The sequence below is a fragment of the Boleophthalmus pectinirostris genome, unplaced genomic scaffold (genome assembly GCF_026225935.1).
Source record: "Boleophthalmus pectinirostris isolate CB_2022bp ecotype Guang Dong unplaced genomic scaffold, ASM2622593v1 HiC_scaffold_4, whole genome shotgun sequence".
NCBI lineage: Eukaryota > Metazoa > Chordata > Actinopteri > Gobiiformes > Gobiidae > Boleophthalmus > Boleophthalmus pectinirostris.
The window spans coordinates 18,069,565-18,090,528 of NW_026571353.1; the positions used below are offsets into that span (position 1 = coordinate 18,069,565).

General features: G+C 38.1%; 3 protein-coding genes across 6 annotated transcripts; 1 reads left to right on the top strand and 2 right to left on the bottom strand.

Moving 5' to 3' along the window:
* Nucleotides 1-4,621: 4,621 nt before the first annotated feature.
* ssh1a (slingshot protein phosphatase 1a) lies at nt 4,622-13,260 on the bottom strand. 2 transcript variants are annotated; one of them, XM_020935463.2, is made up of 15 exons: nt 12,935-13,260; nt 12,100-12,137; nt 10,375-10,475; nt 9,935-9,999; nt 9,206-9,327; nt 9,065-9,133; nt 8,919-8,984; nt 8,562-8,756; nt 8,375-8,468; nt 8,167-8,295; nt 8,013-8,059; nt 7,763-7,909; nt 7,477-7,677; nt 6,745-7,405; nt 4,622-6,672 (listed from the first exon to the last, which is right to left on the bottom strand). In XM_020935463.2, exons 1-15 carry the CDS (start codon nt 13,013-13,015, stop codon nt 5,656-5,658), a joined length of 3,033 nt encoding a protein of 1,010 aa, XP_020791122.1. In that variant the 5' UTR covers nt 13,016-13,260; the 3' UTR covers nt 4,622-5,655. The 2 variants fall into 2 exon arrangements, with proteins under 2 accessions (XP_020791122.1, XP_055017880.1); XM_055161905.1 differs by lacking the exons at nt 12,100-12,137; nt 12,935-13,260 and adding an exon at nt 10,577-12,074.
* Nucleotides 13,261-13,449: 189 nt separating this feature from the next.
* On the top strand, nt 13,450-16,912 carry LOC110169884 (D-amino-acid oxidase). 3 transcript variants are annotated; one of them, XM_055162132.1, is made up of 11 exons: nt 13,450-13,680; nt 13,942-14,142; nt 14,275-14,389; nt 14,598-14,674; nt 14,800-14,865; nt 14,942-14,996; nt 15,572-15,676; nt 15,770-15,852; nt 15,963-16,080; nt 16,138-16,236; nt 16,308-16,910. In XM_055162132.1, exons 2-11 carry the CDS (start codon nt 13,949-13,951, stop codon nt 16,431-16,433), a joined length of 1,038 nt encoding a protein of 345 aa, XP_055018107.1. In that variant the 5' UTR covers nt 13,450-13,680; nt 13,942-13,948; the 3' UTR covers nt 16,434-16,910. The 3 variants fall into 3 exon arrangements, with proteins under 3 accessions (XP_055018107.1, XP_020791139.2, XP_020791138.2); XM_020935480.2 differs by lacking the exon at nt 13,450-13,680 and having other exon boundaries at nt 13,687-14,142; nt 16,138-16,188; nt 16,308-16,912; XM_020935479.2 differs by lacking the exon at nt 13,450-13,680 and having other exon boundaries at nt 13,687-14,142.
* Nucleotides 16,913-17,310: 398 nt separating this feature from the next.
* svopa (SV2 related protein a) lies at nt 17,311-20,909 on the bottom strand. The gene is made up of 16 exons (XM_020935351.2): nt 20,778-20,909; nt 19,926-20,083; nt 19,774-19,859; nt 19,599-19,697; nt 19,438-19,509; nt 19,252-19,376; nt 19,117-19,180; nt 18,923-19,048; nt 18,702-18,830; nt 18,559-18,632; nt 18,398-18,474; nt 18,133-18,237; nt 17,914-18,025; nt 17,758-17,839; nt 17,593-17,682; nt 17,311-17,523 (listed from the first exon to the last, which is right to left on the bottom strand). The coding sequence occupies exons 1-16, from the start codon at nt 20,810-20,812 to the stop codon at nt 17,311-17,313; spliced, it is 1,647 nt and encodes a 548-aa protein (XP_020791010.1). The 5' UTR covers nt 20,813-20,909.
* Between the last annotated feature and the right edge of the window lie 55 nt (nt 20,910-20,964).

The following is a 20,964-nucleotide window of genomic DNA, read 5'->3' on the forward strand; positions in this document are numbered from 1 at the left end:
AATAGACCTATAGTTACAACCTAGGTCTCTAGGCTAATTAATAGGGTTTTTATGTGTCGCCTAAGCCATTGCATGGGCTTTTCTAATTCATTTTGGCCATATTATATATGGAAATTAACTATTATTTATTTGACAAAGATAAATTCTATGTTTTATTGGCCTACCTTTTCTCATAGATGGCTTCCTCTCAATGTTTTTTTCCGAAGATTTCTGTGCAGAGTCAAAGGCTGCCTTCATTTGTGCCACTCTGACCGACTGTCCATGCTCACTGGCTTTGATCTCGGCTGGGCTGGACCTCTCCTGTTGCACCAGTTTTTCATGGATTTGGATGCTCTCTCTTATGAGTTCAGAGACGGGCCGGGGTCTAAGGGCACTTCGTGGTTTGTCCCTGACTATCACAGAGTCATCTTTCGCCTTTTGGGATTGACATGATTGTACGTTTACTCTTCTTACAGTTGTGGCTTCTTTTTTTGGCAACATATCTGCACCAATAGTTGGAGAGTTACTTTCAAACACGTCATCTGTAACAACATTCATATTGCATCCTTTTTCCCCATGTGAATTGGGTATTATTTTGGCATTTGGCATATCTGAAGGGATAAAATCATTGTGGTGTGATTTCAAGCTGTTAGATGCATTTTGACTCACTGCTGGCTGACCACAGTGCCCACCTGGAGAACTGTAGTCACCTGTAAGCATCGGGTTTATGATCACATGTTGCTTTGTTGGATTTGTTTTGCTGTGTTTGTCACATGAGTGGTGAGCTACTTCTACGGACAATGGAGCAGCATTGTAATATTCCATATTATCCAATGCATGGCTGTTGTCTGTAGCAGTCTCTTTTATTTTGGAAAGAGATGATGTTGCCTCTGTCTTGTTTCTTTTTAGGAGTTTCTCCAGAATTGAGCCAGGTTCTTGTGTTTCATCTAGACATGGGGACACTGTTTGCTTTGTAGGCACTGTGCCAATATTTGATTTCAATGACCCAGTTTGAGGGCCATTTGCATTGCTTCTTTTGAAAGAGCTGTTAATTTCCTCACCTAAATTGCTGGCTTCATCAAGTATGACTATTTTGCCCTTTGTAGTGGATGCTGTGACCTTCTTTGGGCTGTTGGCATGAATGGTGCGGCTCATTTCTGATAGGGGCTCTTTCTGTGCTATGTTTTTCACAGGATGTTTGGGTTTAAATTGAGCTAGTTCTTTCCTGTCTCTGAAGTGGCATACTGTTTCTCTAGAATTTGTTATTTCGCCCTCCTCTCTGACCTCAACCTCCAAGATGTCCATCTGATCTGGATATTGGGAGAGTGATAGTTCAGCCATTGCTGCTGAAGGCCCTTTTCTTTTCATCTTCATCACACCTAAATCTTGAGAGTCTCCATCCACAGGAATGAAACAGGCCTCATTTGGGACTTTTCCCTGAGTCTGCTGCTCCATGTTTGCTGATGGATGACCCTGTCTGGTCTTATTGATCTGATTCAAAGTTCTGATGTTCTCGCTCCTCATATGGTCTTTTTGGTTCTGGTTTGTCTCATGGACATGCAGTACCCTGCGTCTTCCTCGCTCTGCCCTAGCCCCTCCCACTCTCACCTCTTCAAAAGTGGAAGGACTCTCCCGCAAGGAATTCTCAGTTATAGATGTTGTTGGCTTCTGGTTGTCTTGTCCAAAATTCTGAGCATCTGTTTCCCCTGTCTTTTCCTCCGTGTAAGCAGTCTCCTCATCGGTGGAGCTTCCTTCCATTATATCCCCTATGTGATGGCCTTCTGAAGATTCTATGCCTGATGCCACAAGCTCTTCACCTGGCATCTGCTCTCCATCTTCAACTTTGTCTTGGTTTTGTCCCATTTTGTTCTGTGAAGTAAAACATGTTAGTGCCACAAACCAAATCTAACCTCAACTAACCTCAAATAACCTCTCATTTTCTTTGTACTTGTTATGTTACAATAAGTAATAATGTGCATTTCTGTTAAGGGTTGCTAGAATACTCCATTAGTGTTATTGACTATTATGTAACAAGTTTTCACTAAACTGCATATGTGCAGAAAAACAATTAGACACAGTGCACAATAACAGTGAGTCTGTGTTTGGCTTCTGTGCAACAACATATGACTGTTGTTTTCATATCATCTGACACACAGCCCTGCTAGACACACTATAGTGTGAATACTATGTTTCATGCTGTGATAGTGAGTGACAATTAGAAAATAGCGCAAATACCAAGTAGTTGATGAAACATGCTACACTATATATCTTTAAATATCTTTGTATCTTTAAATACTATCCCTGATAATAAATGTGAGAAGACTTTTCCTTAAGGCAAAGAATGCTTGTTAACAATACAGTCTACTATCCTGTCTCACGCATGAATGCCTACTGCTGATCACTTGATCGGCATGTGTTTGGCAGCCTCAGCATATTTTAGATCTAATAGGAAATCTATTCATCAAAATCCTCAAAAGTTATCACTTATTTATCTCCAAACAACTTAACTCAAATGTCTGATAATTACAGATGGATAGCTTCTATCTCCTAACAAATTCCTTCATTTTTTGTTATGCATATTTTTGTCAGATGTACTCACCGGGCAGAGGTAGTGTCCGAGCTGCTGGTCTTCTCTCTGGAGGATTGACAGAGTGCTCTTTGTTGGTTGTTTGGTAATGTTCAGTCCTCCTTCAAATGCACAAGCAATGGGAGCCTTATATTACATCCATGTGATGTCACAGCACATTTGACTAATACAATTAGAAACTCAGACATACTTCAATACTAATGTTGTGTTTAAGTGCATGTTGTGTTGTGGGCTATATTATCATGTGAATGTTGTAAAAATTTTAGTTAAAGACAGACACTGAAGTTTACAATTTATTATCCTATTTGGAAAAAAAATATTTTAAGGTTATGTAGTGCTCAGTGGTAAGTGCAGAACTGTAGTACACGTCTTCATGAATTATAGCCTGTATATCTGTGAATGTGTTTATGTTTTTCCAGTTTATAATTCTGTTTCACTGCTGCAAACTATATGGCATGAGTATAGGTTAATTAATTCTATGGGTAGGTTCAGCACATTAATGAAGCTAACTAGAAGGAAATCCAGGAATGTGGGACATTATTTAACCAACAGAAACTACAGACATTGTCCATTTGTTTCTCCTGGTCTCTGTGGCAACTTTCAAAACAGGATACATAAGCTGATAATAAGAGTAAAGTCCTTGCACTAGAAAGAATAGAGAGCCCATAATTAAACTGTACTTGTGCTTCTTCTGGCTTGGATGTGTGAAATGGTATAGGCTAAATAAAATGCATTTCTGACTACCTTCTGTCCTTACTCGGCATTAAGAATCCAATATAAAATGGGAATCCCATTATATAAATAATCATTTTATAAGTATATAAAATCTGGTGCCGTATATCTGAAGTCTTTCCTCATTATGTTCTGAATCACAAGGTCATCTGTCTCTACTGAGACTATACACCTAAGAACAGAGAGAAGCATGCCTTCTGTGGCAGGGCTCTGGGACAGTCTGCCCCCGTGTGTCACGTGTGCAACTAAATCACACTCCTTTTACTCTGTTTTCTGTCATGAGGTAAACTGGATTCATTTCACCTGCTTTTTGTGCACAGCTACACCATGTTTAGAAGTGTAGAGAGCTATTTGAACTGTGCTGTGTTTTATCTATTACTTAAATTACTTTCTTATCTTTAATTGCAAACACACGTTTGATATCTGCACTTAACTGTGTATAAGGAGCTTTAATAAAACAACTGTCAGATTTAAGTAAATTTCATAAACTTCATATGTGTCCCAGATGTGAAGTGAGCATGTTCAAATCAAATGTCAGTATAATTTTTACTGATAACAATCAGAGTCCCTATTTACTCTTAATTACAAAAACATTGGACATGATGTCCTATTTATTTGGTGTTTTGGTTCTCAAGGAAATTATCCAAACAGAAAGCAGAATGATCCTCATTTGGGTTCAATGCTGAAATCCACTACCTAAACTCCAGCACTTACAGCCAATCATTAATCAGTGCTAGAGTCTTTACATGAAGGATAGCCTGTCCATATACATAGTATATACTATAGACTTTTTTAGTTGTCCCCTGTATGCAGGTTAAAACACTGGCAACCCAGGTTCAGATGTGATATGATACTTTTTTAACTGTATGAGTGCAGGCTACATACAGTTCCTTTAAGTTAACTTTATTGATCTCACAGTGAAAAAATTATCTCATGCAGTTTGTTCTTTGTTAATTTAACCTGGCATTATGATCTGTATGTGCGATAGCAAACATAGCAAAAATACATTTGTGTCTATATAGGCTTGTACAACAAATGCTGTTATAAAAGTGCTATAAATACATTTGACAATGACATAAAATATAGCCCTGTCTGGATTTTTCCGGTCTCATGCTAAAATGACATATGCTGTACATCTATCAGACCAGAACCAATGCAAACATCACTGGACACAGCAGGCTTTAATATCTTATTATGCTTGCATGCTACACAAGCTGTCTCTTTACCAATACCCACAGTTATCTTGACTAGGTAAAAGGGTGTGTAACATATAAAAAAACTCAGTGATGTTATAAAACAATGGCAAGGTATATTGTGATGAAATGTTTTCAGGTAAAAGATTTTTTATTCTCAAAATGAATACATATAGTACCCTTTGCTCAACTTAAAAAGTGCATTATGCATTGAGTACAGCAATATATAGTACAAAAGTTACTGAAATGTAAAAAATGATGTAACCTCATGTGATCATTGTCAACAATTCATTGATATAAGAGCATCAAGCTCAACAGTAATGAGCACAATAATAATTCAAGTCTTTTCCTCAGAATTATTTCAAAGAACAGTGGCATGATCACCATTTTTACAGCTCACTATTGTGTTTCTGGTTTAGAACTGGAATAATAACTTTGGTTCTTTAAAAAAAATGTAGGTACAAGTGTTTTATTATTTATTCATGTTTTATAATTTGAATTCCATGTGGGAAATAAATCATGCAGATTTGTTTTGATTTAATTACAAAACTATAGAAACGTATTTTAATTATATCCATGTACCATTTATCAAAAAAACAAAAACAAAAAAAAGTGCAAATATAAATAAACTAGGTTTGTAAGAAACAGCAAGTTTACCTCTGGCAAAGTGAAATTCTCTGATTTCAGTTTACTAGATCTGAATACAGTCCAAGTGTTTGCACTGTAGCGCATGAGGTAACATTTAACTATATAGCTTTTTATCTGTTTTTTTTTAATGTTGTAAACAACTGAATATATTCACTTGACTTGCAGTAACGTTCATGGTTCATTAGGTAAGAGTAGGCAACCAAGTAAAAAGGTAATATGATGTTCCAATTAATGTATACAGCATTAGACATAACAGCTGTGTAATAAGTCTGTAGATCCTTTAATTCTCCCATTTATGGTGTGTGCCTCTGGCATCAGGGATAAGGCACTTGTATGTCTATGAATCAGTACTGATGGCATTACACATTTGTCAGATTACAGCAATATGACCACTTGAGCACTCAGTATGACCACCATTTGATATCAAAGCACAGGAGGGCATACAGTATGCCTTGAAAGGCTTTATTTATGAATTATTTTGATGTTTAGGATTGAGTGTGTCCATTGGCTTTCCTGTCAACTACGTGGCTCCAAGGTTAGTCTTCTCTCTGGACTTTGATACTCCTTGCACAACTCAGAGAATGTAGAGGCAGGGTTGGGGTGGCACTGCAGTCCAGAGTCTTGTTCAGGAGACAGAGAGAGTAGCAAGAGAGTTCCTGCCTCAGATGAACAAACTGAGCATAGGTCTTCAGACGAAAAGTTAAGGCTATCTAACTTAGCCAGTGAGTTGGAGCGTTTGAGCTTTGAGGGCAGAGTCAGGCCAGCAAGGCGCATGCGGGTCTCTATCTCCTGCGCTCTCTGACGCACCAGGCCGGGCCTGCCTTTTACACTGCGCAGACTGTCAGTGCTGGAGCTGCGTGTCATTGTGGAGCCACGAGGAGAGGAGGCTGGTGTGAGCAAACCAGAGTCCACTACCCCGATCAAGGCCTCGCTGTTCAAAGGCAACACTAATGGCTCTAAATGCACTTGGCGATGGCATGGTATTGAGGAAAAATCTCCTGTGACACAAGAAAACTCATTTTCACCAGCATAAAATGAGATCTTTCTGGACATTTGACATGTCTGCAAAGGCTTCAAGGGTGAGAAATGTTCTTGGGTTAACCCAGAAAGTCTTTCTAGTCTTTCAGCACGGCGACGAACTAAACCAGACTTTCTAAGTTGCACAAGAGTCTCCTGTTGTTGTCCTGGATAGGCCAGTGCAGGCTTCTCCTCTTGTGAATCCAGCTTCATCAGTTTGGGAAGACTCTCAGAAAGGTCATCAGCTGTGTACCTCATCTTACTCTCAGACTTTTGCGGTTTAACTTTTTTATCACTATGAGTTCCATTAGGTGAGAGGACACAGTTGGCACAGTTACACCAGGGACCAACCTGACTGGCTAGGGGTGCAAAGCTCTCAGAGGTAGTCTGGGCAGAACAGACTGAAGCACTTAAGATCCTCCTAGGACTCCAGTTAAGGCAAAGTGTAGTCAGGGAAGGAGATTCTATGGATTCACAGCAATCAACAGATGAAAATAGTCTTTGTGAAATACAATCCTATATGAAAACAACAGAAAAAGTCTTAAATGTGTTATTTAAAAACAGCTGATGATAAAATTACTTACTCACCATCGGGTTGGGTGTGATGCTCAAAAAGTTGTTGTTATTTGAGTTGTCATTCATTGCTGCTAGGTCCATCCCATTGCCATCACTGTCTCCTTCTGTTATTTCACTTTCTTTGTCTGGCTGCATAAGCACCTCCATTTCTGCTTCTTCTTTTTGTGCCTCTTCCTCATCCTCCTCTTCCACTGTACTACACTCCAACCTCTTGCGCAGCTCCTCCAAAGGCTCAGCTCCGTGGCTGCCTATCTGAGCAGAGGTGCACTCAGCTGAGGGCCCAAAGTGTGAGAGGTGCAGGCCTTCTCGTCCAACAAAAGACTCATCATCCAGTAATGCGTCCCTCTCCACATCTTCAATCTCTATGAACACCCTTTCCATACCCAAAAGGGGAGGTCCACGCACTGGGGTTGAGGGTTCACTATCTAGTGCCGAGTCTGAGAGTCGGCGAAAATAATAATTGTTATAGGCTGGATCAATCTGTAGAGAGACAGTAGGGCGTGGCAGACAAGCAGCGCCTTTATCTGACAGAGCTTCTTGACAACAAGGAGACATAAATGGCTCTGGCATCACATGGTCCCCCTCGTCTGCTCCACACTGACCTGTCACTGGCATCCCTTCAGACATCTCACAGTCCAAGCCAGGCTGCCACAACTTATTGTGTCGTTGTTTACTGAAAAAAGTTATCAATGTGAGTTGGACATTTTCAAACATATTACTAAAATAAAAAAAGACAGACTTTACCTGGCATCCAAAATGCCCTCGTATTCTGCTAGTTGTTTCATGAAACCAGCATTGGGACGTGTAATACTTCGTTTCTGCTTAACAAAATTGTAAGATTTCTCTAATGACCAACCATATTCCTTCATCGCATAAGCAATGACAGTGGACGCTGATCGGCTCACACCCATCTTACAGTGGACAAGACATTTTGAGTGATTCTTTCTGTGAACAAAAATGTATAATTTTGCATGTTTCACCTCTATATGATTTGAGATCTATTCTTTCCCAGTTGGGAAAGGTTACTCACTTTGCTTTGACAATGAAGTTGTATGTGTCATTCCAATGGGCCAAGAGGTCAGTGGAGTCTTCATCATAGACTCTTACATTATAATAATTAAATGTACCAGGAAAAAAGTTGTCAATCTCCCTAGTAACATTGAGAATATAGCCCACCCTGAATTAAAAAAAAACAATACATGTGTGATTACAATTGCACTGAACAAAATAAACATGCCTATGGTGTTATCTTTCAAAATATCGGAATTCAAAACACCAACCCTGTTTCTTTAAGCTCCTCCAAATTAGATGCATTCCATTCAGATCCCTATAAACAAGCAGATATAGGTGAGTAAAATTACAAATGCATCTATTAAATTGATTATAACATTTTCTTCAATATTAATTATTTGAAGCCATTAGTCAAGTTCCTACCAGGTAAACATGCTCAAAAATGAGAGTAGCTTTGTCCATCTGACCCAGGATCAGCAGCATCTCATTGTCTATAAACTCTTTATATTCTTTGAGGTTACAGTTCATGTGCTGCTCCAACTCAGTGCGGATCTATTGGAAAAACACATTAAGCGTAAGTCTATTAGATTAGGCAAATTGTTGTTTGTATTGTCCAGATGTTTATCATCACCTGTTTACAAGTCACGTTCTCCAGATCCTGGCATGTCATAATGCTTCTGAGTGTAGATTTAATAAGACATTCTGTTCTTTCCCTCTGTGTAGGCCTACCAAAAATAGGACATTGTATTGGTATCTCAGCTGTAATAGTTAAAAGTAAAAATTTGGTAACAGTATATCAAGTATAGTGCTACATTTACTTGTCATCAAACATTATTGGTGAATCAGGTCTTGTTGTTTCCAAGTCCTTCATGGCATTCCACTCATTGATGCAGCTCTGTTCCGATGAAATACAACTGTCATAGTAGCCCGTCCAGGTGAGAGATATTCCTCCTGGGAAGTAGTTGAACCGGCGTGACACCTCGCAGGCTTTGTGCAACACCTGGAGTGCCGACCTACATTTGGAGATATTTGGGAAAGCAAACAATGTAAAATATTTGTTTAATAGTTATTTGTTTTTGTCTAATAAAGGTGTACATCAAACTTTGCACAAGCTATATTGTACCAGCAGGTGGCAGAATTACCCATTGTTGAATTTGTCCACAAATATTACTCACCACATGGCTTGCACGGACACAGGCTTAAAAACATGAGTCCTATTTGCTGTGCTCACTGTGAAGCCCCTGTAGAGAATGATAAATAGTGGAAATTTTTATTTAAAACATAATCTGTATTAAAAATATATGTACAGTGAGAAACACACCCATCTCCATCCAGGTGAATCTTTGCATCACTCCACAAAGGTAGAACCATGCCTACTGAACAGGTTTTACTGTCAGACAAAGAAAAAAATAATCAAATGCTGTCCTGTTTTACATTCACATAAATAAAATAATTTTAATACCAATCTTTGTTGGTAAAGTCGATTCCCAGTAAAATATTTTCTTCCGTGTCCTGTCGGCCACTGGTATACACAACAACCATATACCTCACTCGGTCAGACCATGCACTCTCCAGCCGTACTGCCTGCACACATACAGTTATGAACCTTTGTTTGTTTAAGTTCATGACAGTAGTAATATTCACATACTTTATCATAAGCACTGTATTGAAAGTAGGACCTGAAATTCAGCTTCAGAGGGTGCACTAGCTCTATGATTGACTGCAAAGGCTGATGTTTAGGTAGCAAGTACTCAGATAAGAGAGACCATTAAGGTTTAAACTTGTTCATTTGGATTTAAGAATAAATCAGCAATACAAGCAATATTATATTTAAGCATGTTGACCCCGGATCTCGGGACATGGATACATCATATCATGGCATGAAACAGTGGTTCTCAAATAGTGTGTTTGGGCCTAGAATCTTAAGATTACATAATTAATTATAAAAACTTATGAAACATAATAAAGTCCAGTAAATAACACCTACAGAGGTGCAGTATGTGGGAGAGTGGGAGACAGCCCATAGAGGTCCCATCATTTTAAAACACCTTTGTTTTTTTAACAGTTGTTTTTTGACATTGGAGATATTATATTGTTCGTCTAACCCTAACATGCCCATACTCTATTGTGGCCTTTAGGAAAGATATTGACCACCTTAGTTCACATTGTGCTGTATTTATGTTTTTCTCACCAGTTTGATTCTGTCCTCCGAGCGGAGAATATTTATCATCACTTGCAGGTGCTGAGGAAGATCACCTGTTGAGAAACAAAAAACACAGTAACAAAAGAAAAGCTTCAAAAATCAGCCTGACCTGTTAGCATTTAACGTCATCAACAATAAAAAAAAAAAAATCATCATGGGTTTGAATCATTTTATAAACTCTTTAACTGTGGATAAAATCAACAGTAATATCTGGCATAAATGTCAGTATTACCAATACCAAGGTTGTTACTGTGTACTGGATCAAGACCTTAATCTGCCTAATCCACATACAGTATATGTCTGGAACATGCTTACCAGTGAGACAGCCTTCATCTGCTTCACCTAGTAACATCTGCCGTGATGTTGATATTATTCCACTCTTCCCTTTTATTTCTAAGATAAAACATTTTAAGTAAAGACAAAATCACCTGCATGTTTGTACTGAGGATGAGTTTTCTGGTTTGGATGACTGCTGCCCTGCTGCAAGAAAAGAGCAGCCCCTTTCACCATGAAGAAGCTCTCACTTAAACTGCCAAACAAAAAAGTGGGACAAAATATGTACATGTGATTAGTTATCTGATTCATCATTATCTTCTCATGCTCTTTTATATGTTTTCAAAAATGCCATACCCAAATTACAATGTAGGGTGAGAGACAGATAACCCATCTGTCCCTGTCAACTTGGCTGACCTTTGCTGACTTAGTGTAATGCAAAACACCCTGAATCCCAAACAATCCTCAATAATTAACCTAAAATGCTTGTTCCACACCAAAAAAACGCAAACAAAAAAATTATATAAATACAAATACAATCTGATTGGTGAAGTAATGTGATGTAATGTAACATGCATAAAGTACTATCAAAATTGTAGATGTGTTATATATATTCAAGATTACTTTATCAGCATTGGCATTTCTGTATTGTAATAATTCTAAAATTTTAGAAGGGGGATGATATTGAAAATACTCTACTCTAAGAGCTTTTGTGATTATTAGGAGGGTCCACTGTCAGACCATTAGTAAAAGGGCTGCAGTGGAAATGCTATTAGCTCAAATGCTGAAAGAAAAAATATTCATAATTTAATACCATCCCACATTACCAAACATGAATTAACTAAATTCTCTAGTTACTCCAGTTCAGTAAATTGTTTCCAAGATACACTTACAAATAAAAAAAACACACATATCCACATGGTAACAAGTTCCTAATAACATTTTACACCATGAAGAAGCATAGGCACATAGTTTACAATCCACTGGTTGAATGTAGTGTTTCTATAATGGATTAAGAACTGGACTTACATGCGATGAATCTCACGCTGGGTGAGTACAGCATTTTCTACAAAATATGGTAACATCTTCATTATGGATGGGTTCAATAACCAAATGCATCCTGTTAAACCAAGATGTTCTTCCTCAACAAAAACAGTCACTCTTGCATCAACCAGGTCACACAAAGAACAGTGGACACTGGAGATAAAGCTATGTGTCGACTTCAGACAGACAAGCTGCTTCTCATTTGTACTGCTCAGTGGATCAGAGCTGTCAGATGGCACTCTCTCTTGTCATTCCTCTTTTTTATATGACTTTGCAACTATAAATTTTAATTATAAGCTATACTGCTACATTGATTTGAGAATGTAAATTCTTACTTTTATTTATACAATCCTTGACCTATAATAACACTTGCCTCTCAGGTTCAGCACTTAAGACAGCAGATCAATAAAGCAATCCTAAAACAGATGCTACACTAATCTGTCAATAACACTCTCAGACCTTTTCTAACTCTCAACCAGGAGAGTGCAAGTCACTCAATCCTGGTGGAGAACCATGGCCCCAGGTTTGGCTGCTCCTCATCAAAACCACTTTAGCCCTCCTACTAAGCAATCAAATACATAACATAAGGGCATAAGGTCATAGCCCAATAACACTATCAGTAAAAAAGCAGAGATTTGATTCTGGTCATCACAACCTGCACCCAACTTTCACAGGACAGCTCTGGTCATACAAGAACAGACAGCCTTTAGCAGAAGGCCTCAGGTTCAGACCCCATATTCTTGAACCCACCGCATATATTCTACAAAGCATTTGTGGACAGGTTAAACAAACTCTTCTCTCCCTTATAGAAGCAATACATGCTACGGTAAGCTTACCTCAGGTTGGCTCGTCTTTCATCATCACTGCCAAAGTCCTGGAAATAAGAATAAGGATAATTGCTTTAATTGGTTATTATAGAATGTAGCATAATTCTGCACATCTGAAGATTGTTAGTGTATATCTGAAAATACACAATCAAATGCACTTAATTTAAACTCCTACTTTTTGTAAAAACGTGCGTTATGCCTTTGCTCGTGCAATACATGCCACTCTACATTTTAATGCTTGTCACTTGTCTTACATATACATGCCTGTTAGTACAGTCTCAAAAAAGGCACAGTCAGTTAGCTCACTTCCTTATCAATAATTAAGGTTGTTTTAATTTTTGCTATAAATACCATGAGATTTATTTGAAGGATTATGAGCAAGATGAGGACATCCTCTTTGTATAGAGTTGGTAGATAGCGCCCCCACCTGGTAATAAGAACGCGGTATCACAAAACTAAAAGATAATATAGTCGAATATAGTTATAAATAACAATCTTGAATATGTAAACATTATTTTGGCATTATAACAAAGTGACATCTAATCAAAGCCCACATGACCTGCTTTCTGTTGCTTGTCTGTATGTTACCTTCCATGATGAACATTGCATTGAAATTGTATTAACGGCAAAATAATGACAATAAACGTAAACAATCGGACATGAGGTAGCAATAATAGTCTATGATTCTTATCGCACAGTTGAGAGTACGCTATCAACCTAGCGTAATACGGTAATTAACAGTGCTAATAGTCATTTAGCGGGCCCTCTACAGCAGCATCACCCACTGCGCCCACCTCCCCGGCTAAACCAAGGTGATTTTCGGTGTACCGGGAGATAGACTGACCTCCCCCGCGGCTGTAGTAGCAGTGCTGGCCGAAGACGCAGCACTGGGAGTCGGCGACCGCTGTAGAGTAACCAGTGCCATGGCGGAAGCTGAGGATGAGCCGCCAAAACACCGGTGCCCAGGAGCAAACTGCTAGCGGAGGGCTAAACCAACGAACCACTACTACGGCCACTACGACTCTAGGGTGAGCTCATACCCCAGCAGCTCATTCTAGCGGAACAGGGACCGCATAGGGTATGGCAAAAGGAGAGTGTAGACAACGAACGGGTCCTGATGCAGGGTCAGCAACCGCAATCTAGATCCATGTTTTGTTTTCTTTCTCTCTCTCTCTCTCTCTCTCCCTCTATGTATGTGTGTAAGTGTGTGTATGTGTATATATATATATATATATATATATATATATATATATATATATATATATATATATATATATATATATATATATATATATATATATATATATATATATATATATAATCCGTATTAAAATGAACGAATAAAATATAAAGACTGTCTAATTTTTTCAGCGAGAGACAACAAAATACATTATAACCTGTTGCTCAGATTTGGAATAACTGTGTGGGTGATAAATATATTTAAAATGAATATGGAGTAAATAAATAAATCGATAGGTTGTCTTTGAACTCACGCTCAAAGAATGTTGGTCACGTGGTTGTAGATTCGCCCTTTTCCCCACTAAACATACGAAGAGTTTTAGCAGTGACATAACTTCTGCTGAAAATCTGGTAAGTGTAATATAGTTGTCAATTCAACTAACTCAACTCAAATGTTTGTAAATGTAAATGCAATCTGAGTTGGATGATCTGCCATGTCGTCGTAGGAGACCCACTTGGTTTTTTGGCTGCTTGTTTACATGTTTCCATGCTAAATATGCTTATAGCCTAATAGAAATATTGAAGCCGTGGCTGGCTGCATTATTAGTTGACAGACATTTTCTCATGAACTAACAAATTTTGAAGTCCACGGTTTTTTTGTGTGTGTTCTATGTCCATCATGCGAGTGGCCATAATTGGAGCAGGAGTCATCGGGCTGTCCACGGCTCAGAGCATATATGAACATTACCATTCTGTCATTCACCCACTGATCATTGAGGTGTTTGCTGACCGTTTCACTCCACTGACCACTAGTGACGGAGCTGCTGGCTTCTGGCAGCCATACCTTTATGATAATGGAAAAGTTGAAGAAACGTGAGTTTGCCTGAATTACACAACATGCATTTGTTGTTGTTTCATTGTGTAATAGTTGAAACGTTATTTTGTAGGTTAGATTCAGTTTACCGGGAGCACAATTTGATTACATTTCTTATTTTTATTTTCCAGCAAGTGGAATAAAGAGACATTCGACTACTTGCTGAGTTTCATCAAGTCCCCTGAAAGTGTAAAAATGGGCATATTCCTTCAATCTGGTTACAATGTGTGTCTTGAGCCAGCACCTGTGAGTAGTCTTATTTTTAATCTAATAAGAGATAGCCTTGTCTTTCACTACAATGAACGAAGGTGCAGTACTGTAAAAATAGATAACTTAAGCTTGATAGTTAAAATTTAACAGCAAGTAGTTGTATTGCACCACCTTTCTGAACTATTTTAATCTCAATGCTAAGACCTTCCACAAATCATATTTTGTATGTTGTTCTTAATTGCAGGATCCTTCCTTTAAAGATATTGTTTTGGGTTTTAGAGAGCTCACCGAGCGTGAGATGCAGATGTTTCCTGGATACAAGTATGTACACAAATCAACCTGAGAATATATGTATATGACGGATTGCAGGCCCTAGTCTTGTGCTTTAGTATCTTCATTGGTAGTATCTTAAGTAAGCATTGCACACACACTTTACTACATTTTAGACATGGATGGTTTAACACTGCATTGATGGTTGAGGGCAAAAGCTATCTACCTTGGCTAATGGATTGGTGAGTGCATTTTATTATATTGTTGATATTAATATTATTATATTTCAATAATATACATGTTGCTTGTTTTTTTCAGGCTGGAACAGAGAGGTGTAAAATTTCATCACAGGAAAATAGAGTCATTTAAAGATGTTAGTATTATTATTCATATTATTTAGACTCTATTTTTACATGGTGATATAATAAGTTATTAATCCTCATGAAATATGCCTTTGTGCCTACCGGGTTTAGCCCACTCTCATACCTGATTCAGTTCTGCTATAGACCTACTTTTAATTTAGGATTTCTTGCAGAGAAATATTTTCTCAAATGGTTTGTATGAAAACAGCCATGACCTTGAGAGATGTTTGTAATATTATTATCTTAGTATTTCTTAGTATTTCTAAGTATTTCGGCTCAGTCTGTTTACTTGTGACGTAAATCATTTGCTGGTTATCTTACTTGCTGATACAGTACCTGCTTCATTTTTAAAGGAACTTATTTTATATACATTTCATGTTACTAATTTTATCAGTTAACTTGTAAACCTCAAATATGCTTAATTTGTTAACACCAGTATAACCAAATGCCTGCTAATTTTTTTTATTTCAAGTTATGATCTTTTATTAAACATCTGTGAACTTTACACATTATAATAAAATGCACTTTAATTTGAGATGTAAGATCTTTCATTCAATCAAGTACTGTATTACACTCTCATCAATAGCTAGCAGAAACTGGAGCTGATGTTATTGTCAATTGCACTGGAGTGAGATCTGGTGAACTCCAGCCAGACCCAGAGCTTAAACCTGGCCGCGGACAGATAATAAAGGTAAGTACAGAATACTGCTAGAAATTATGAGGTTTACAGACCTATAAAGAGAGCAGTGTATGTGGCTGTAGATTGATGAGTGCCCTCTTACAGGTAGCTGCTCCATGGCTTAAGCACTGGATTCTCACCCATAACTTTAACAAAGGGTTATATAACTCACCTTACATAATTCCAGGGTAAGAACTGGTTAACACAACAATGCAGAGAAGAACTGTAACATAAACATAACACAAAATATGGTGCAAGAGGTTTTGCTGTTCTGCAATTAATTTTTTTTTCCCTGCAGAAGTCAACTTGTCACTGTGGGTGGTGTGTTTCAATTGGGAAACTGGAGTGAGGCAAATAATTCCATTGATCACAAGAACATTTGGGAAGCGGCATGCCTACTCGAACCTAGTCTTAAAGTATGACTAATTACAGGAAAATTTGAAATATATGAATACAGCTTCCCTTTCTTGCAGCATGCAAAAATAGTGGAGGATTGGTGTGGCCTTAGACCTTCCCGCAGCAAGGTAAGGCTGGAGAGAGAGTCTGTGCAGTGTGGTCCATCTAAAGTAGAGGTAATCAAATGCTGTATATAATTGGTTTTGCTACATTGTTAGCAGTACTTTAAATGTTATTTATAATGTAGGTAATACATAACTATGGGCATGGAGGATTTGGATTGACTATTCACCGGGGTTGTGCCGAGGAGGCTGCCAGATTATTTGGACAGATTGTTGAAGAAAAAGGAGAAACTCTGAAAGCTCGTCTATAAATCTGAGAATGCACGATAAACAAAAAATAAATCAATAAATCAATAATTAACCCTTAGCAAATAAATAAATATCACTATAGCAAATTAAAGTCATCATAGAGAATGAAGAATGAGTAATTGTAGCCATTTTAATATATTGTTTAGTGTCATTGTCTAGACAAAAATGTCCACACTTCAAAAAACTTTTAGGTAACACTATCATCTTTTAAACACTGAATGATTGACTTGGCATGGTTCATTTTACAATCAAATGACAAAGCTTGGTTTTCTTAACATTGTTGCTCTGTATCTGTATCAATGTTTTATAATATTTTCTCACTGCGTGACAAGCCATTAAGAAAATGTTGGCATACAACAAAAACAAATTCAAAATTAAAACTACAATCACATGTGCATGTAGTTAATAATTTTACTAAAGTCTAATATTACAACATTATTATGTAAATAAATAATATCTAAAACAGAAAAATGGAATGTGCTTATGTGCTTTAACATCTGATAAAGGATAATCTTTCCTCTTCATACATGTTTTACAACAACAATTTATCATAGGCTTAGAATAAAGACAAACTATGTTTGTATTAAGGCCCATTCAAATCATTTGCCAGAAAGATATATCCCATCTCTATTTTACCTATATTTCTACCTCACAGTAAAAGCCATAGATGCTTCAAGTACTCAGAGATGGGAAAGTGCTAGGGGTTAAAGCAAACACAGCTGCTCACCCAATGTGCAGTAAAATATGTTATATGAAAGCCACAAGTGCAGGACAGCAAGAAGAGTGAAATCTGTCAATCCTTTCAAGGTTTAGTTCCTCAACTGCTAGTTCTGTTGTATCCTCCTTGTCACCATCCACTGAACACATGGTATATGGTGCTTATTCTTGGCAGTCTGCACTGGGTTGAGGTACTGCTCCTGGACTGTGGGGGGCAGCGCAACCTGTCATCTCCTGACCCCACTCGTGTTGGCTGGACTCTTGAAGGCCCCTGCCTGTCGTCTCAATTGGCAAAGCACAGGAGGCTATTGCAGCAAAAAGGCAGCAGCAGCAGTATACTGATAGAGCTAGGTACACAGAAGACTCTAACATCACCTGGAAAATTAGATTTGCTTTAGGTATGATCCTATGGGGCAATAAATAAAAAAATGGAGTAGCTGTTACCTGAGCAACAAAGGGTGTAATGAGAGCTCCAACTCTGGCCATTCCACTACTTGTTCCAAGTCCCAAGGCCCTGGTCGCTGTTGGATACACCTGCAGAATAAATGTTGTTATTTTTGCTAATAAACCGTATGATCAATAACACATAGAACTAAATAGATATCCCACCTCTGGAGTATACACATAAGCAGCCTGGAACCCCCCAGAGATAAATGCTCTGGCAATGAAGATCAACACAGTCATGGAGGTCCTGGAACAGAAAAGGCAATGTCCAGTCAGAGCAGTCTCTACTTTTAGCTGTGTATTTATAATGTTTGTCTTTACCTCCCCACACATCCATAAAGAGGAACAATACAAAGAGAGAATATGAAGAAGCACAGCGCCATAGTTTTTCTTCTTCCCAGTCGGTCAATAGCCCACAGTGTGACCAGCAGTCCTGCCCAACGAATAGTGAAAAAAAATATTTATACAGTATCTATTTAAAGATGACATATAAGAAGTAAATGTTAACCTTTAATTCACAATGCAATGTTTAATATTTACCTGGAAATTCAGACAGTGTTGTCCACAAGAGGTCTTTATAATCATCTGAATTCAGATATTTACACTCCAGACTACACCTTAGCTCAATTTTATTACTTTTTGACACTAGAGGGAGACATACAACAACAAGACAAGTTCACTGCCATACCAAATGTAATTTAGAAGTAATTTTCAGGACATTAACATTCCCCAAAAGGGAAGTCAACCACAGTGGGAAGTCAACCACTGTATGTACTGGCAATAAAAACAAAAAGTGCCAAATTACTTCCACATGCACCGCCCTCCTGAAACAGCTCTGTGGTGAGCAGCACCAGTCCATAGTAGGAGAAGGCATTGGCAAACCTTGATGATTTGAAACAAACACATTATCAAAAATAGGAAAAAGAGTATGGTATGTATGTAAGTCAGACTTTAGGTTTTTCATACCAAATAAACCAAAGTAGAACTGTGGTCCAGCGAAAGTGTGTTGAAAATAGATCAAGAAACTTCCCTCGATGCTCCTATATTAGATAATAATAATGTCGAATATCACCACTGTTAGGACTGAAGGTAAAGCTTACTAGCAGTACCTGTCTGGCAGCTATTAGTTTTCCCAGTGGCATTGGTACTCCATTTTCTGTGGCAATACGTTTTAGTGTGGCCAGGGCCTTTTCTTGATTCCCTGTTAGGACATCATATCGAGCACTCTCGGGTAACCACTATCAATCCAAGATAAGAAAAAAACATGAATTTATACCATATGCCGCATCTACAAATCATTTACTACTCTGCACCTATTTTCCATACTCACAAAACAAAGAAAAGCAAAAATAAAGAGGGGTATGGTAGAAAATCCAAGGAGCCACCGCCAGCCGAGAGTAGGCATTACCAAGATGGCCAAAAGCACTTCAAATACAGTTCCTAATGCCCAAAATATCTGTAAAAATATGCTATAGGTAATGAAAAGCCATAGTTATATGGGTCATACACCAATAAAAAAAGTACCTCAATTAATAGAATGCATGTTGCCCGTGATTTCATGGGCAGAAATTCAGCATAGAGAGTCACTCTGTTAGAAAAAGGACACAAATTAAATGCAACCAAACTGAGCTCTTGAAAAGGTCAGTGAAAATTACTTACGACTGTGGGGCACCTCCAATTCCAAAGCCCACCAAGGCCCGAAGGAATAAAATCCAGGAATAAACGGGTGCAAATGCACTCATCAGACCATAAAACAAAGTCCACAGGACACTCATTGTAAGACCCTGTGTAAACACAAATCAGTTAGAGTTAACATGTTAACATAGAGTTAACAAAGGCACTTACTGTCTTTCTGCCATATTTGTCTGATATGTTTCCCCAAAGCGAAGAACTTGTCATCATTCCGATAAAGACAGCCTGTTGTAATAAAAATTGTAATGACATTTCAATATTTTAAGAATATGAATAACCCATAGAAGGAACCCTCAAGTGTCATAAGGAATTACCGATGTGAGTAATGCCACTTCAAGGCTAGGAAGCCTCCACTCACAGTGAAGTTGTGGGGCCAGGATGCTAAGGATCATCATCTCCATAGCATCAGCCATCTGATAGAAAACTTCATGTTCAATGGATTTACAATGGTAATACATTCCTGTACATAATCTAAGAAATGTGTCTTACCCATGAAAGCCCTGTCAAAATAGAAAGTTTCCATTGAAATGTCCCAAACCCAATGGCCTCTACTGCATCTTCCACCATGAATGTATCTGTAAAAAAATAACATGTGGCAATTTGATTCTAAAAAGAGAATAATATTATGCATAATACTGTACCATCAGTTGGGTTGGCAAATTCCCTTGGAACTGGAGGTCCTTCTGTACATGCCACAGACTCAAAAGTGGTTTGCTCAGCAATCTGAACAACCTGCTCTTGCTTCTCAGCTTCATCTTCAGAGCGTGTACTGTCCCCTGTGTGACGAAATCGAACAACTCTACAGGAAAATAAATTATTATGATGTATGATTATTTCTATGATAGATTGTGACACAGACTGGCTACTGGCTATAAAGGGTAGGATCCTAAAAAGCAATAGTTAGCTTGACACCTGTGGTAATCTGTGATGAGTAAACATTGTTTCTCACTTGTGGGTGCTTAGTAGGAAGATAAGTGTCTAGATATTTTGTGAAGCCTATAATTTCCTGTGGTTGGATCACACAGTGTGAAAAGTCTTCCTATCCTAGTTGATTATAGTAATTAAATGCAAGGAAGAACTAAACATGCATCACATTGGTATGTTTTATGTGTTACATGAGATGCAAGGACAAAAAACACAAAAAAAATCCACAATTTGAGCAATGTTTTTGTGATTGTTTTTGTTAAGCTTTGTCACGACGATCGTGTCAACTTGATTACAGCTCAGACAAAATCAATCAAGAGAATAAGAGTAAAGCTATAAGCTTTGTTCTATATTTCATTCAGTTGCCCCACTCGAACAATCATTTCCAAATAGTGTAACCCTCTCGAACGTATACATACACATTACTGAAATGTTGTAAAATATTAGCCAATGTGCTTTTTTGATTAGCCAGCTAATCAAAAAAGCACACTGCTAAGTAGCTGTGTGGAGGCTTTCATGTTAAGCATTACTAAACATTACACACATAGCCATGGACACAATTTGCTTACGGTAGCTGACGAAGTTGGAAAAGGTCATCGTCCATTTTACTGTTTATTGACAGTCAATTTGGGCAGCATCGTTGTTTTGATACGTGAAGAGATTTTAGCTTTCAGCACCGAGGAGAGCTCCGTGTGCGCAGAGACAGCCAATCACAAACACGAGTCCGTGAGCCAACGCACTCACTGGAAAAATACA

What these genes read in the sequence shown, in the direction of transcription:
- ssh1a (XM_020935463.2), bottom strand. Translation starts at nt 13,015, where the DNA reads ATGGCACTGGTTACTCTACAGCGGTCGCCGACTCCCAGTGCTGCGTCT. An exon ending in GACTTTACCAACAAAGATTG is followed by an intron (nt 9,134 to 9,205) that starts GTATTAAAATTA and finishes TTTGTCTGACAG; the next exon opens with TAAAACCTGTTCAGTAGGCA. An exon ending in TTTTTGAGCATGTTTACCTG is followed by an intron (nt 8,060 to 8,166) that starts GTAGGAACTTGA and finishes GCTTGTTTATAG; the next exon opens with GGATCTGAATGGAATGCATC.
- LOC110169884 (XM_020935479.2), top strand. Translation starts at nt 13,940, where the DNA reads ATGTCCATCATGCGAGTGGCCATAATTGGAGCAGGAGTCATCGGGCTG. An exon ending in AATGGAAAAGTTGAAGAAAC is followed by an intron (nt 14,143 to 14,274) that starts GTGAGTTTGCCT and finishes TTTATTTTCCAG; the next exon opens with CAAGTGGAATAAAGAGACAT. An exon ending in CTACCTTGGCTAATGGATTG is followed by an intron (nt 14,866 to 14,941) that starts GTGAGTGCATTT and finishes TGTTTTTTTCAG; the next exon opens with GCTGGAACAGAGAGGTGTAA.
- svopa (XM_020935351.2), bottom strand. Translation starts at nt 20,812, where the DNA reads ATGGACGATGACCTTTTCCAACTTCGTCAGCTACC. An exon ending in TTTTGACAGGGCTTTCATGG is followed by an intron (nt 19,698 to 19,773) that starts GTAAGACACATT and finishes GTTTTCTATCAG; the next exon opens with ATGGCTGATGCTATGGAGAT. An exon ending in AACACTGTCTGAATTTCCAG is followed by an intron (nt 18,026 to 18,132) that starts GTAAATATTAAA and finishes TTCGTTGGGCAG; the next exon opens with GACTGCTGGTCACACTGTGG.